This window comes from Saccopteryx bilineata, chromosome 1 (assembly GCF_036850765.1).
Source record: "Saccopteryx bilineata isolate mSacBil1 chromosome 1, mSacBil1_pri_phased_curated, whole genome shotgun sequence".
NCBI classification, from domain to species: Eukaryota; Metazoa; Chordata; class Mammalia; order Chiroptera; family Emballonuridae; genus Saccopteryx; species Saccopteryx bilineata.
Window position 1 is genome coordinate 136,883,344 of NC_089490.1, and position 16,036 is coordinate 136,899,379.

Here is a 16,036-nt window from a genome sequence, read left to right on the forward strand (position 1 = left end):
ACCGCCTGTCCGAATCCAATGTGAACCTGCATGGGCCAGGCGGCTGTAATGGTGGCCGTGGATACTGGCTTTACAGATGGTAATGAAGCAATGGAGCCAAGAACTAGTGGGCCATTAGCTTTAATCCTAGCTTGCACCTGGTGGGCAGGAAATATACACAGTGGGAAAACACTTCCCTTTCCATTCAGGGCTCCCAAAGCCACTGACTTATCCTAGTTTTCCTAGTATCAAAGGTTTCTACCTCACCAGCCTTATTCACTTCTGTTCCCCATCTCTTTCTCTCTGCACAAACTGGTTTCTCCCTCAGCACTCCACCATCTTAGCTGCTTCTCCTGGCCTCCTCCACTTGGCCTTTCTCTGCTCGCCTACAGCATGGTCTCCTCCTAGAACCTAATCACTCTTCTCCCGGGAACGTGATCTCTCTTCCTTTTACAACCTTTTGGCGCGAAAGCCCTCCCCCAACACATATTACCATAATCACACCCATCCCAATTAATCACCTGGCGACAGGCTTCCACATGGGCAGCACCATCTTTAACAAAGTCAGCATAATATTTTTTATCTGCCCAACATATTCTCTTAATGTACCAAGAAGCAGATCACCTGCGAATGAAGTGATGGAGGTTTGAGGACTGAGGAAAAGATGTTAAGAAGTACTCTCTGGACAGTGGTGAATAAATGGATAAGAAAATGTAGTAGACTATTAGTCTTAAGACCACTCCACTTGGTTGTGTCTCTCCAGCCAAGTCTAAACTCTCAGGGCATAAGCTAAGTTGGCAGAAATTTAAATTTACCCAATGTTGGGCAGATAAAATATATTATGCTCACTTTGTTAAAGATGGCGCTGCCCACGTGGAAGCCCGTCGCCCAGGTGATAATATTAGTTGCTCTTCTTGCTTGGGATGGGCGTGATTATGTTAATGTGTGTTGGGGGACAGGCTGTAAGCAGGCAGGATCCTTATAGCTTAAGGCTTAGTTTTAAGACTAAGTCTTTCCCACCCTTTTTGATGTGAGGTGGTGCACTCTCATGAGGAATCTCATTATGCCTCAGATAAGTGACTTTGTATCAGAGACTTACCTGTTTTTATATTGGATTAAAGGTTTTGAATCTACACTATAAAGTGGGGCAGACCAGAAGCTCCCCCCCCCCCTTAGCATTAGAGAGGAGAGCAGAGTAAGGCCACCCGGAGGAGAGGAGAAGCAGCCAAGATGGCGGAGTGCTGAAGGAGAAGCCAGTTAGTGCAGAGTTTGTGCAGAGAGGAGGAGATGGGGGAACAGAGGTGAATAAGGCTAGTGAGCTAGAAACCTTTAATTCTAGGAAACTTGGGTAAGTCAGTAGCTTTGTGAGCAATGAATGAGTGGGTTTTAGAGCCCAGTGTGTGTTTTTACTTGCCCGCTGGGTGCAAGCTAAGATTAAAGATGATGGCTCACCAGTTCTTGGCTCCATTGTTTCATTACTGTCTGTCCGAATAAAATGCGAACCTGCATGGGCCAGGCAGCTGTGATGGTGGCCATGGCTACTGGCTTTAAATCCTTCTTGCTTTGGATGGGCGTGGTTATATTAATGTGTTGGGGAGGGCTTTCGCACCAAAGGTTTTAAAAGGAGAGATCACGTTGTTCCAGAGAAGAGTGATTATGTCCTAGGAGGAGCCCATGCTAGAGGAGAGCAGAGCAAGGCCACGTGGAGGAAATAGCCAAGATGGTGAAGTGCTGAAGGAGAAGCCAATTTGTGTAGAGTTTGTGCAGAGAGAAGGAGATGGGAAACAGAGGTGAATAAGGCTGGTGAGGTAGATACCTTTGATTCTAGGAAACTCAGATAAGTCAGTGGCTTTGGAGCCCTGCATGGAAAGGGAAGTGTTTTCCCACTGTGTGTATTTCTTGCCTGCTGGGTGCAAGCTAGGATTAAAGGTGATGGCTCACCAGTTTTTGGCTCCATTGTTTCATTACCGTCTGTCCGAATCTAATGCAAACCTGCACTGGCCTGGCTGCTGTGATGGTGGACGTGGCTACTGGCTTTACATTTGGCGTAGATGTGGCAGGATTTGATACAGCTGAGTATGGAGCCACCACCACCTTTGAGCAGTGGAGTAGAGGACTGGGGGCTGTTATGGTTCCCCATGGCTGTCGTTTTGGGGGCCGTAGGCTGGCTGACTTTTACAGCCATGTGTGAGCAAACCAAGAGCTCTGTGGAAGAGGCTGCCCAGGACCTGCAAACCGAGCAGTGGAAGGAGCTGGAGCAAACGAGGGAGAATGAGATTGCGACCCTGGAGCTGAAGCAAGCACCGGAGGAGGTCAACCAGGTTCGTGAAACTTGCCTGGAAATGGAGCAAGCGCTGGAGAAGGAATCACAGGTTCGTGAGTTGCAGGTTGCCCTGGACGTTGTGGAGAGGCAGCAGCAGCAGGAGGCTGGGTGCTCAAGCCTGGTGGAAACACCAGCTTCTCTTTGGAGGATGAGGAGAATCAGGCTGGAGTTGTAATCCACAATCTCCAGAAGGTGAGAGCCCAGCAGCAAGAGTATCTACTATGCTCCTGGCAGGTCTCCAATTTTGGGACACAGGGGTGATTGCCATCATGCTCTCCGGAGCAGAGATGTAAATGCTGACTTCCATTGCCACGTGCTCCTCTTTGGGACAGTGTAAGACCTGCCAGGCCTGACCTGTGGTGGCGCAGTGGATAAAGCGTCGACCTGGAAATGCTGAGGTCGCCGGTTCGAAACCCTGGGCTTGCCTGGTCTCAAGGCACATATGGGAGTTGATGCTTCCAGCTCCTCCCCCCTTCTCTTTCTCTCTCCTCTCTAAAAAAATGAATAAATTAAACAAAAAAACAACTAAGCTTTTTTTTTTTTTCATTTTTCTGAAGCTGGAAACAGGGAGAGACAGTCAGACTCCCGCATGCGCCCGCCCGGGATCCACCCGGCACGCCCACCAGGGGCGACGCTCTGCCCACCAGGGGGCGATGCTCTGCCCATCCTGGGCGTCGCCATGTTGCGACCAGAGCCACTGTAGCGCCTGAGGCAGAGGCCACAGAGCCATCCCCAGCGCCCAGGCCATCTTTGCTCCAATGGAGCCTTGGCTGCGGGAGGGGAAGAGAGAGACAGAGAGGAAAGCGCGGCGGAGGGGTGGAGAAGCAAATGGGCGCTTCTCCTGTGTGCCCTGGCCGGGAATTGAACCCGGGTCCTCTGCACGCTAGGCTGACGCTCTACCGCTGAGCCAACCGGCCAGGGCAACAACTAAGCTTTAAAAAAAAAAAAAAAAAGACCTGCCAGGATGGCAGGGATGACGGGGGTGACTGAGGCCCCATGTGTGTGGACTGATTCCTGGACTGTGACCGAAGTGGACACTGGCTCCTTTGTTGGATCTACTTATGAATTTTGGACAATGTAAATACCCTGATGGGGGTGGCGGCAGCTTTGCCCCTGTCCCAGGAAGCTTTCCCCATGGCTAGAAAGAAGGCCAAGGATATTTTGTGCTTTTGGCAAAGCGCTCAGAGACTGGTAAAATGTTACCTTTGTAGTTGTTGAAATTGTATGACTTGTCATGTTGTTGTAATTTGTGTAATGTGCCTAATCTCTTTGCACAGAATGCCAGTGATGTAGATTGTGGGCAGTAAAGTGAACATAGGGGCGGATTGTTGGGCAGATAAAATATATTATGCTCACTTTGTTAAAGATGGTGCTGCCCACATGGAAGCCCATCGCCCAGGTGATAATATTAGTTGCCCTTCTTGCTTGGGATGGGCGTGATTATATTAATGTGTTGGCGGAGGGCTTTCGTGCAAAAGGTTTTAAAAGGAGATATGATGTTGTTCTAGAGAAGAGTGACTACGTTCTAGGAGGAGCCCATGCTAGAGGAAAGCAGAGATAGGCCACGTGGAGGAGAGAAGTAGCCAAATGGCAGAATGCTGAAGAAGCCAGTTTGTGTAGTTTGTGCAGAGAGGAGATGGGAACAGAGGTGAATAAGGCTGGAGAGGTAGATACCTTTGATTCTAGGAAACTCAGATAAGTCAGTGGCTTTGGGAGCCCTGAATAGAAAGGGAAGTGTTTTTCCACTGTGTGTATTTCTTAACTGCCGGGTGCAAGCTAGGATTAAAGGTGATGGCCCACCAGTTTTTGGCTCCATTGTTTCATTACCATCTGTCCGAATCTAATGCAAACCTGCATGGGCCAGGCGGTTGTGATGGTGGCCGTGGCTACTGGCTTTACACCCAAAAGTATGGTTTTGCCAGATGAGTAAGACAGGCGGGGCAAGGGCAGTGAGTGTGCCAGGGAGTAGTTAAAATAGCCTGTGGTGTTCGTGCTGCAGCTGAGGGTGTGCTTACATAAGTGATACATATTGGAAACTCTTCTGTCACAATTGGGACCAGTGGTCAATCAGTTATTCTTAATGTAAGTTAAATCGATGTGACAGAGGCTGCTGGCTGGTCCTGCGTCCACTCTTTCCTTCTTCCATGGTAATGAATCTTGACTTTTAGGAGGGTACCAGCTTATTCAAAATAAAGACCTAATTTCTCAGCCTCATTCAAGGCCAGAGCTATATGCCCCTACTCACTGGACCATGGTGTGTAATCATAAATATTACAGGACAGCTCCCAGGAACCTTTCTGAAAGGAGACATGAGACACCCTGTCATTTGGGGGATATGAATCTTTCGTTCATCTGGGGTGTAATCGCTGAAGCCTGGTCTTCCACTCACAACAGGAGTGTGTGGGCCACAGCCGAGACACCACGGGAAGAGAAGCTGAAAGGAACCGGGAGACCTTGAGGCTCTGTGGGGCAGAGGTGCCACACTAACACATACTGCGCATCATTAGGGTTTTTACAAGAGAAAAAGTTCTGTTAAAGTCAGTTATTCTGAGGTTCTGTTTAGGTTCTGTTTCTCATAGCTGAACCTGATGCACTGCTAAGATCACCAAAAGTAGAATGAGAACCAGTCTGAACGCAGAACTACCCTGGATGATTACGATTTCCCCCATCTTTACATCTATCTTACCAAACTTAATTCCACAGTTTAAATTTTTTTTTTTTTTTTTTTTACAGAGATAGATAGGGACAGACAGACAGGAATGGAGAGATGAGAAGCATCAATCATCAGCTTTTTGTTGCGACACCTTAGTTGTTCATTGATTGCTTTCTCATATGTGCCTTGACTGCAGGCCTTCAGCAGACTGAGTAAACCCTTGCTCAAGCCAGTGACCTTGGGTCCAAGCTGGTGAGCTTTTGCTCAAACCAGATGAGCCCGTGCTCAAGCTGGCGACCTTGGGGTCTCGAACCTGGGTCCTCCACATCCCAGTCCGACGCTCTATCCACTGCGCCACCGCCTGGTCAGGCTCCACAGCATTTTTTTAGTGACTCTCCTTTATTAAGTCTTTCCAAAGCACTTACCTTAGTTTTCATAGAAATAAGAACTTTCTTTACTTTTTTTTTTTTTTTTGTATTTTTCTGAAGCTGGAAACAGAGAGGCAGTCAGACTCCCGCATGCGCCCGACTGGGATCCACCCGGCATACCCACCAGGGGGCGGTGCTCTGCCCATCTGGGGCACCACTCTGCTGCAACCAGAGCCATTCCAGCACCCGAGGCAGAGGCCACAGAGCCATCCTCAGTGCCCGGGCCAACTTTTGCTCCAATGGAGCCTCAGCTGCGGGAGGGGAAGAGAGACAGAAAGAAAGGAGAGGGGGAGGGGTAGAGAAGCAGATGGGCGCTTCTCCTGTGTGCCCTGGCTGGGAATCAAACCTGGGACTCCTACACACCAGGCCGACACTCTACCACTGAGCCAACCGGCCAGGGTGAAATAAGAACTTTCTTATTTTTCTTAAATTCTTAAATAACGAAATTTTCTTTTCATTATTTCTTAAATAACACTTATAGTTTGTCATTTATATATTCAATTAAACTAGGTATTGGCCCTGGCCGGTTGGCTCAGTGGATGGTGTCAGATCAGTGTGCAGATATCCCAGGTTTGATCCCCAGTCAGGGAACACATGAGAAATGACCATCTGTTTCTCTTTTCTTCCCCCTCCCCATTGTCACTCTCTTCCCCTCCTGCAGCCAGTGGCTTCACTGATTCAAGCACTGCCGGGGGCGCTGAGGATAGCTTGGTTGGTTTGAGTGCCAGCACCAGACAGGGGTTGCCAGGTGGATACCAGTTGGGGCACATGCGGGAGCCTGTCTCTCTATCTCCTTTTCTCACACTCAAAATATCTCATTTGCACCAAAAATACTTTTAGCTCCCATATTTTACTAGCTTATGAGATGTTTAATTGAATTATGCAATTACAATCATGAACACTGCTGGCAAGAACAAGCTTGGGAAAACCACAGTGACTTTGGAAAGCATGTACATCATCTGCAGGAGCTGTGCGTTCTTTCCACACCAGCCCTTCTGCTGTCCGACGGAGGGGAGAGAGACAACACTATCTATTCAAAAGGTTAGGTCTCCTACTTCAGCATCCTTTCACATTTATACAGTTTAGAAGCAGAATTATGACTATACATTTAACTTTATAAATGCAAGAGCAACTTCTATGCACTGTTGATGAGCATGTGAACAGGTGCAAGCTGTCTGGAGGTAAAAATGTCATAGGATTTGGTTCAACAAAGCCATTTGAATAGAGTCCTAGGGAAATAATCGAGGATACTGGCAGCAATTTAATGTTTTAAGAATGTTTATCATAGCATTTTTTAAAATAGTAAACTAGAAAAACCAAAATGACCCCAATTCAGATGGTTTGGGTGAATTTTGATAGTCCACAGATGAATTCTAGTATAGCTGTTACTGCTATGTTGTACAGTACAAGAGGCATTTCCAAAAAAATATCTGATTATTCTGCCCTGGGGAAAAGTTTGAGAGTTGAGTGATTCAGGGGACTATGGGTAGGTGTGTGAAGACTAAAGGATGTTGTCTCTTTCAGCTAGCTCAGAAGTATCTGATTACACGATGATAATTAACATGGGAGAACTATATTTTTGAGTGAGATAAAGCACATGATAAAACTGCATAATATTATCAGTATACATACTATACAGTTTTGGAGTTTAAAGAATGAGTTCCAAAATGTTTTTACAGAAAAGGTAATTAAACATTTAAAAAATTCTATCTAGGTCTGGCCACACGGTGGCACAGTGGATAGTGTTGGCCTGGGACACAGAGGACCCAGGTCAAAACCTGAGGTCGCCAGCTTGAGTGCAGGGTCCCAGGCTTGAGCCCAAAGGTTGTTGGCTTGAAGCCCAAGGTCAGCTGGCTTGAGCAAGGGGTTAGCTGCTCTGCTGTAGCTCCCTAGTCAAGGCACATATGAGAAGGCAATTGAATTAAGGTGCTGCAAGGAAGAATTGATGCTTCTCATCTCTCTCCCTTCCTGTCTGTCTGTATCTGTCCCTTGCTCTCTCTCTCTCACACACACACACACAAAATTCTATCTAGATATATGCTGACTTTATTGCCATAGATAGCATTTGTTGAACATTATGGCAACTTTTTTTTTTTTAGAGAGAGGAGGGGAGGTAGAGACAGATTCCCACATGCATCCTGACCGAGATCCACCCAGCAAGCCCACTAGGGGGCGATGCTCTGCCCATCTGAGGCCCTTGCTTTATTGCAACCAGAGCCATTTTTTACTACCAGAGACAGAGGCCATGTAGCCATCCTCAGCGCCCGCCTGAAGCAACAGGAAGGAAAGAGAGAGAGAGAAAGCAAGAGGGGGGAGGGGGGAGAAGCAGATAGGCGCTTCTCCTGTGTGCCCTGCCCGGGAATCGAACCTAGCACATCTACACACTGGGCCAATGCTCTACAACTGAGTCATCCGGCCAAGGCTATGGCAACTCTTATGGACTGTCTTATCTGTCATTCTGGCTTCTTTCCTAATGACAAAATCCTGTGTCAGGCAAAAGGATGCCCAGTGACGGCAGAAAACTTGTCCACCCAACTCTCATCGCAAGTGCCCTAAGGGTGCATATGTAGCCCAGCTCTATCAAGGAGACAAGGGGTAAGTCTGGGCTTCTGAATATTCCTCCCTGATATGAGCATGATGAGAAAGTTCCTTTACTGCTGTCTACCTTGCTTCTTGATGTGGCTTTGGGCACTGTTATTTGAGAAATGCTGAGCTGCAGCAGCCACTTTACAACACTGAGGATGGTAGAACAGATGGACCCAAGAACATCTTGATAAGGTTCTGGCTACTACCCAATTCTGGAACCACTTCCAGGCCTCTCGTTACATGAGATAATTAAACATTCCTATTGCTTACATCACTGTCAGTCTAGTTCCCTGTTATTTGTGCCATCCACATCCTGATAGAAGCATTTTTCTGTCTGGCACCAAATAAATACCGTATTTCCCCGTATATAAGATGTTCCCATTTATAAGATGCACCTTAATTTTGGGGCCCAAAATTTGAAAAAAAGACAACAAGCATGAAAAAGTGGGAAATGCACGCAAAAAATCTACAACCACTGTATAAGACACCGTTTTTAGACCCCAAAATTTTCCAAAAATAGGTGTCTTATACATGGGGAAATACAGCACTTTAAGTCCATTCTAATTTAAAAGCAATCCTATTAGCCTGACCTGTGGTGGCACAGTGGATAAAGCGTCAACCTGGAAACGCTGAGGTTGCCGGTTCAAAACCCTGGGCTTGCCTGGTCAAGGCACATATGGGAGTTGATGCTTCCTGTTCCTCTCTCTCTCTCTCTCTCTCTCTCTCTCTCTCTTTCTCCCCTCTCTATAATGAATAAATAAAATCTTTAAAAAAATAAAAAAATGAAAAATAAAAATAAAACAAAAAAAATAAAAGCAATCCTATTAAACAGGTGTTACCTCATTTTTTATAGATCATAAATAAAATTGAGCTTAGGGAAAATAAGTAATTTCCCCTAAAGGGACTGGCAGAGTTGGATTCAAGCCCAGTCTTGACTCTAAATCCTACATCCATCACTTAACCACGTTGTTAAAAAAGACCAAACCTATAGTTCCCTCTTTCGGTGTCGTAACAAAATGCACACACAGACGCAGGAAGTAATTCATTTTCACCCATTGAGAAACACTGCTTTGGATTCTCAAATTTCTTGGACGAGTCAAAGAACTAAAGACTGAAAAACACCAAACATCTAACAGAGGGCCTTCAAGTTAGCCTAGAAGAGCAGAAGAGTATATTTGAACCAAAGAAACAGAAGAGGGAGAGGATTACAATGGAGACCCACTGGAGCACTCTATTTAAAAGAAAGCACTAAAACCCAGAGAACAGAAAACAGTTGGCTCCTCCTAGCTCAGCTTTAGACCAAACGGGACTTTGTACGTGTCTCCAAAAAACCTGCTTCACTCCTCTATAGCGAGAAGAGATCAGAACAACATCCAGAGCTCCCATGAGCTCCTAGCTACAGATAGGGCAATGGTGACTGAATATGCAGTCCCCCACATAGCTGCTGGCTAGGCAGCCTGAGCGCCCCAGTGTAGGAAAAGCCCCAGCCATGACAGAGGAAGGGGCTACTAAAGGAAGGCATACCCACCTAACACCTGAGGTTACCTAAAAGTCAGGAGGATGCACCCTTATTGAGGTCCCTCCCTGGGCCAGAGATGGTTTGCTAAGTTCAGCCAGTGGAGCTGCGGTGTCGGCATCTAATGATCAGAGACACTGGGGCAGGAAGCCTTCTTGAATCTCTAAGATGCCTCCACGCCCCACCTCGCAAAACCAGGGAAAAACAGAACCCTGCTCCTCCAGGGCTTACACATTGGATCACAAGTGTGATGAGGTGGTAAAAAGAGTAAGACCATAGAAGCGTGAACTAAAAGGCCAGCATGGCCAGATGGCATGGGGATCCAAGACAAGCAGGCGAACCTGGTGTTCCTAGGACAGGTGTGCCTCTCCATCCAAAGCTTCTTGAAGTGGCTGTCATCTGTCAAGTGTAAAAGAGGCCAATATCTAATTAATCTGACTTCTAGCTTACTAAGGCTTGTTCTTCAGCAGTATTTGACTTAGTATAATGATAATGCCCTAAGAGAATTATTATTATTATTTTACAGAGATAGAGAAAGGGATAGATAGGGACAGACAGGAATGAAAAGAGATGAGAAGCATCAATCATCAGTTTTTCGTTTCAACACCTTAGTTGTTCATTGATTGCTTTCTCATATGTGCCTTGACCACGGGCCTTCAGCAGACTGAGTAACCCCTTGCTCGAGCCAGCAACTTTGGGTCCAAGCTGGTGAGCTTTGCTCAAACCAGATGAGCCCGCACTCAAGTTGGCGACCCTGAGGTCTCGAACCTGGGGCCTCCGCATCCCAGTCCGACGCTCTATCCGCTGCGCCACCGCCTGGTAGGCAAGAGAATTATTAATTGCTCTTTGAGAAATACTTCAATGAAAGCTAAAAGAGTCTGAGGGAAGGGGGAGCAAGTCCTGGGACCACCATGTCACCTGAAGGCATTCATTATGTGTTGGGAGGAGGCTCCGACTTCTTCACTAGAACAGAACCTCCACCTAGCACCTCCCAGCAATGAACAGGAAGCACTCAGCTAAGAATGCTCAGAGGAAAAAGGACATAGAAGGGCCTGAAACTGTCCTTCAGAGGATTAGGCCAGGGTAGAATACAGGGACAAAGCAGCTCTGTTTACTTCTTTGGACAGATTCTCAGAATCTCTAATTTGAAAATAGGCCTGACCTGTGGTGGCGCAGTGGATAAAGCGTCAACCTGGAAACGCTGAGGTCGCCGGTTCGAAACCCTGGGCTTGCCTGGTCAAGGCACATATGAGAGTTGATGCTTCCAGCTCCTCCCCTCTTCTCTCTCTGCTCTCTCTCCCTGTCTCTCTCTCTCCTCTCTAAAAATGAATAAATTAAAAAAAAAAATAGACAGACAAAAGGAAAGAAAACTAACATTTACTGAGTGCCTACTATGTATACCTGGCCTCGTGCAATGAGTTTTCACTTACAATATCCCATTTCATCCTCACACCAACCCTGTGAGGTAGGTAGTATCCTCATTTTTGTCAGATGAGAAATTTGAAGCTCAGAAAGGTTAGGTAGTTTGTGCAAGGTCACACAACCAGTCACTGATAAGAGCTGAGCCTGAATTCTGAGTCTCAGACCCAAACACTCCGTGCTCTCTCAGACACTGCCCCCAGGAGGAAGGAGTGGGTGAGGCAGCAGTAGCTGTCTTTCCACTTTCCACTGTGCAAGCCAAGATGGCGGTGGCCAGGAGAGGGAGCCCTCTTCCACAGAGCCCTCTCCACCTGGGAAGATGCAGTCAGTTGAAGAGATAAATACAAATAAATAGAAGGGACAAGTCCCCCAGCAGCAGAGACATGCAGAATCCACACAGGGGGAAGGAAGATCATGGCGCTGTTCCCAGCTGCTGCGGGAGGGAGCCCCGCGGCCCTTGGGGAAAACTGGAATGAACTGACAAAGGCTGGGGTGGGTACGCCTAACCAGGCTGCTTCTGGGTCGCATGGATTTTAGAACAAAAGGTCTGGAGCAGGCAGCAGCCACGGGCACAGTCACCACCATCTTCCACCTGCTCATTTTACCGGTGTTTGTGATCCAAGAGGGACTCAAAATCAGGGGAACATACAAGTTTGTGCTTTATATGTCCCAGGACTGTCATGTCCCCTGTTCTACTCTCTCCAAGGCTCACGGACACCAGCTCCTGCCAATCGATAGAGAAGGCAATGAGAATCAAAACCACACAGCCCATCAATCAGTTCCAACTTTAACGTCATAATGCCAAGATCCCTTCTTCCTCATTTAGCACCTTTTCCTCAACACTCCACAGCCTCTGCCCTCAACCATGCAGACTCTCACCTGCAGGAAAGAGCAGGCCGTTCCCATTGTCACATCCAGCGTCACCTTGCCCAGGAGGAGCTGCACCTTTCCCGACTTGCGGATGAGTAGCTTGCCAACCTGACCTTCTGTCAGGTCAGCCAGAGTACAAGCATTCTCTGCCAGCCTGGCTTCCTGTGAAGAGAATTAGGGTACAGAACAGGGTAAGGGACTGCTTCCTCCATCTTTCAGGAGCAAAGCCTTTCCCAAAGGAAGGCACCAGCAGCAAAAGTCAGCAGACACTCCCCAAGGAGGGCTTTTTCCTGGGGTTGCTTGTCACTGGTTACAAAACAAAACCCAGAGCACACAGACAAAATATGAATAACTGCTGAAACTGGGTAGTGCCACATGAGGGTTTATGTTTTCTCATTTGTACATGTTCAAATATTTTCATTGTAAAAAGTAAACATACATGTGATTGAGATTAAAGTACAAAGTCCCAAGCCCCTTATGGGAAGAAAGACCAAATGCATATTATTCTCGAAACTCAGCCTGGGTGGCACACCGCTGCTGCACCCAACAGGTCGCTGCTTCCCATCCTGATCGATCCCCCGCATTCTCACCAAGCTCACTCCTAAGCATACCCGGTCCTTCTCCTGCTTCACGACCATCATCTGTCCATCCTCACTCTGCACCTCCGTTTTGATAGGCTTGATATCCTGAGTTGGTGGCTGGCCAGGCAGCGTGTCTGGCAGCTGGAGGAACAGCAGCTCTTCCTCCTGTGTGAGGCTCAGCTCCCTGAGCAGCTCCGCCACAGACACATCCTTCGGGAGGCCCGGGGTCTTTCTGGCTGCTCTGGGAGGAGCCTTCATCCTGGCCTCCTCCTCTTCCTCCTCCTCCTCATCTCTTGGCTCCTCTTTCACTGCATGAGGTAACAAAGATGGAAGAGCTATCAAGTGGCCACCCTCTAGGTCATTACATTGTATCCATCTCTTCACCCCTGACTGCTCCACGGTCACTCAGCCAGGAAGCTGGAGGGAAACACCTGCTGTGAGCAGGGATCCACCAGTTGTATGACTCATCTAGTAAGAGGTATCTGTGGCTAGGCCCACCAGTCCATGTCAGCACAAAACCTCTGAGAGGGAGACTCTAGCATTTTGTTCAGGCCATGTATTTCACAGTTTAAATGGGAGACGACCTGATTATGAGCAGCAATCCAGGAGGTCCACGGAGGGAGGGCAGCTACAGAAATGGAGCCGAGATGTTAACTGACATGGAATACCTTTCACAACAGGCACATCCACCTCCATGTCCTCTTCCTTGGGGCCCGCCAGCCAAGGTTTAACATCTGGTTCTTCACTCTCTTCCTTAAACAGCCACCCGGAGTGAGCAAGAGGCAGCTGGACAGGCATGTTTCGAGTGTCATTCCTCAGCCCGGGGTCATCGATGAACTGCCAAAGAGGAGTCAGGGGTTCACACGGCCTGGCCAGCATACACACATACGGGGAAAGCAGTCCACTTTAGCCCTTTTCTAATGGAAAATTCCTGCTGCTCACCAGGCTTCCAGCCAGCATCAGAGAGCAATTCTTTCCCCATCCCTGACTCCCACAGGCCCTTTCTCCAGCCATAAGGGCCCATCTCCTAGCCCACAGGTACCTACATCATCCTTCTCCAGCATGCGCAGGATCTGTTTCGTCTCTTCATCCGTCTCCCTCTTCTCTTTTTTGATGTTGATGATGTGAGAGGGCCCCATGTCCGACACATCTATAGTCTTATCCCAGTTCCCTGTGCGAAATCACCCAGTTCACCAGGAGTGAGGAGAGGCCGAAGGCAAGAAAACTCAACTGGGAGCCAGGGGGTCCCACTACCCTTGCCCTTGCCTAGGGCAGTTGGAACTGAAATCCGCTGATCCCTTCCTCCCGGAGCCCTGGCATCTTTTGTACCCTTTTTCTTCATCATTTCAGCTGGGCCCTGCTCAAAGATGGAATGGGACTGGATCACTTCTGGGCGACCCCGGCCCCGTCCATGCCCCTCTCGCTGTCGGTCTCTTTCACGCTTCTCCTTTTTGATAGTTACTTCTTCCTTGGGCCTGGAAAAGAGGATTAGGGACACCACCCACTTACCCTGCTTCAGAGAACTGCTCTCATTCCCTCACATCACTCCACTCCACCTGAGCCAACAACTACACCAAAGAAATAGAAACTAACCCTAAGTCTAACACTCTTTTTATTTCCTTGATGGACAGAACCCTTTCAACTTGCTTTCCTTTCCTTTCTTGTTTGAGAGTATACATTGGAACTGTACCTCAAAAGTTGAATTATATGGGTAATAGGAATGCAACATAATCAAATGTCAAAATAACCTAGAGATGTTTTCTCTGAACATATGTACCCTGATTTATCAATGTCACCCCATTAAAATTAATTTTTAAAAAAAGCTGGAATTACAGAAACTGCCCAAAAACATTAAATTTTTTTTGTATTGATTGAAAACAGGAAGAGTGAAATGTGAATGAACTTAAGGGGAAATGTGATACATCCTTGTCTAAACTAGTGGCTCTCAACTCTGGCTGTAAAAGATAATCACTCGGATTCACTACAAACAAGTTACATCACAACTCTGGGAAGGACTCCCAGACATCGGTATTTTTTATTTTTCAAAGCTTACACATTAGAATCAGCTGGGAGCCAGCGTTGAAGAGAACTAAATACACAAATTTAAATTTCCAAGCCACATACCTAGTTATTTCCCAAAAGGCCCAAATTTTGAGCAAGTAAACAAGGGGTGAGTATCCAGAAGGCCTAGCTACTTACTCTTCCTTGATTTTCCGACTGATGATATTTGGGGTGAAGGTTTTCTGAAAGTGAAATACAGGAGTCACTGGTTTGGTAAATTCTGATCCCAAAGTACAGAGGAACAGAAAAACTCCCAAAGGGAATTGATCCTCTATGAACCAAGACATGGTTCTCTCTGCACATTCCATACTGTTGTCAGAGGTTTATAGAAATACACATGTGCTTCAAAAGGAGGAACATCAAGTCATGGTGGCAGCAGAGTTACACACAAAGGGGCAGCAAAAACAAATTTTAACTAGCAGCCTCAATACCTGCATTCTGAAAGAGCCTTCAAGACTTCTAAAAGCAAAGGCACTAATGTAATCTCATCTGTCTTCAAACTGCTACAGAGAGCCCTATCAAGTAGGAAAGACAGTATTCATAAGCAGATGATAGATTAGATTGCCACCAGAATTTCCCTAGGCAAACCTAAGTCTTTAAAAATAATATGGCTGCTTTATGCTTGTCATCTTCCCCCTCCCCACTTTCAGGGTTACTCCTCACATCTACAGTCAGGACATAATGGGAGAGGACACACAGCCTCGAATGCCACACCTAGGATTCACTGTACTTCAGAACAGAAGGGCACACACTAGGACCCATGGCAAAGTTTATGCCTGCATGACTTACACGGTTTTATTAGAAATGTCGAAACAAAAGAGTAAATATACACTGTTCAAGTTGCTTTTGAACTAATTAGAATTCAGTGGTCTTCACCATCTCTGAGAACCATGTCTACTGCTTGTACCTAACATCCAGACTTCCAGGTGGGGCAGGCCCCCCAGAACTTGTAGACAGAAATCTGCGACGAGATCCGTAAGGCCCCGCACCACACCTGGCACACGGTAGGCCCTACATGAACGACAGCTGAACCCCAGGAGCCTGGAATTCAAGGTGGTCGGGTACCTTCTTCACTCCCCCGAGGGTGAGGTCCCTGGAGCGGATTGAGGGAAGGCGGCCCGGGGTGAGGGGAGGCGCCGGTCGCCGTCCGATAAGCCCCCGGGCCCCAGAGAGGAGGGTTCGGGGCCCAGCTGGAGCGCTGGGCTCGCCCGCAGCGTTCCCTTCCGACATGTTGCCTAGAAGAAAAAAGGAAAAGGACAACAGTCAATCGAGGGGATGGACACGCGGACCCTGAGCGGAACCCCACCCACCTGGCTGCCTGCCCTCCCCCAGTCAGTGCGTCCCTCCATGCGGAGCTTCAGCTCCTCCCCTCCCACGTAGCGACACGCGGGACCACCCGGCCAGGGCCCTTGATGGCCCTCTCCCCAGGCCTCGGCCGGGCACAAGGAAGGGGCGCACCTCAGCGCACCTTGAACCCACACCCCACGAGTCCCCGACTTCAGCTCCGGCGCTGCCCACAGTCGACTCTGGGTCTCGGCGTTGGGCGGAAGTCTGCGTGGCGGGGCCCAGGCGCCGCCATCTTGGCGCGAAGCGGAAGTGAGGTCGGTGGGCGGGGCCGGT

The 16,036-nt window shown here is 47.9% G+C and overlaps 1 protein-coding gene across 2 annotated transcripts; it reads right to left on the reverse strand.

Annotated features, from left to right (window-relative positions):
- Positions 1–10,846: 10,846 nt before the first annotated feature.
- Positions 10,847–16,007, reverse strand: POLR3D (RNA polymerase III subunit D). Of its 2 annotated transcripts, none has more exons than XM_066267736.1 (9): positions 15,885–16,007; positions 15,482–15,651; positions 14,555–14,598; positions 13,685–13,830; positions 13,402–13,526; positions 13,024–13,192; positions 12,386–12,663; positions 11,784–11,936; positions 10,847–11,628 (listed from the first exon to the last, which is right to left on the reverse strand). In XM_066267736.1, the coding sequence occupies exons 2-9, from the start codon at positions 15,644–15,646 to the stop codon at positions 11,506–11,508; spliced, it is 1,203 nt and encodes a 400-aa protein (XP_066123833.1). In that variant the 5' UTR covers positions 15,647–15,651; positions 15,885–16,007; the 3' UTR covers positions 10,847–11,505. The 2 variants fall into 2 exon arrangements, with proteins under 2 accessions (XP_066123833.1, XP_066123839.1); XM_066267742.1 differs by having other exon boundaries at positions 15,875–16,007.
- Between the last annotated feature and the right edge of the window lie 29 nt (positions 16,008–16,036).

Coding starts and splice junctions, on each gene's coding strand:
- POLR3D (XM_066267736.1), bottom strand. CDS start 15,646: ATGTCGGAAGGGAACGCTGCGGGCGAGCCCAGCGCTCCAGCTGGGCCC. Junction 13,831..14,554: donor AGTCGGAAAATCAAGGAAGA/GTAAGTAGCTAG, acceptor CCTCTTTTCCAG/GCCCAAGGAAGAAGTAACTA. Junction 11,937..12,385: donor TGAAGCAGGAGAAGGACCGG/GTATGCTTAGGA, acceptor TTCTCTTCACAG/GAAGCCAGGCTGGCAGAGAA.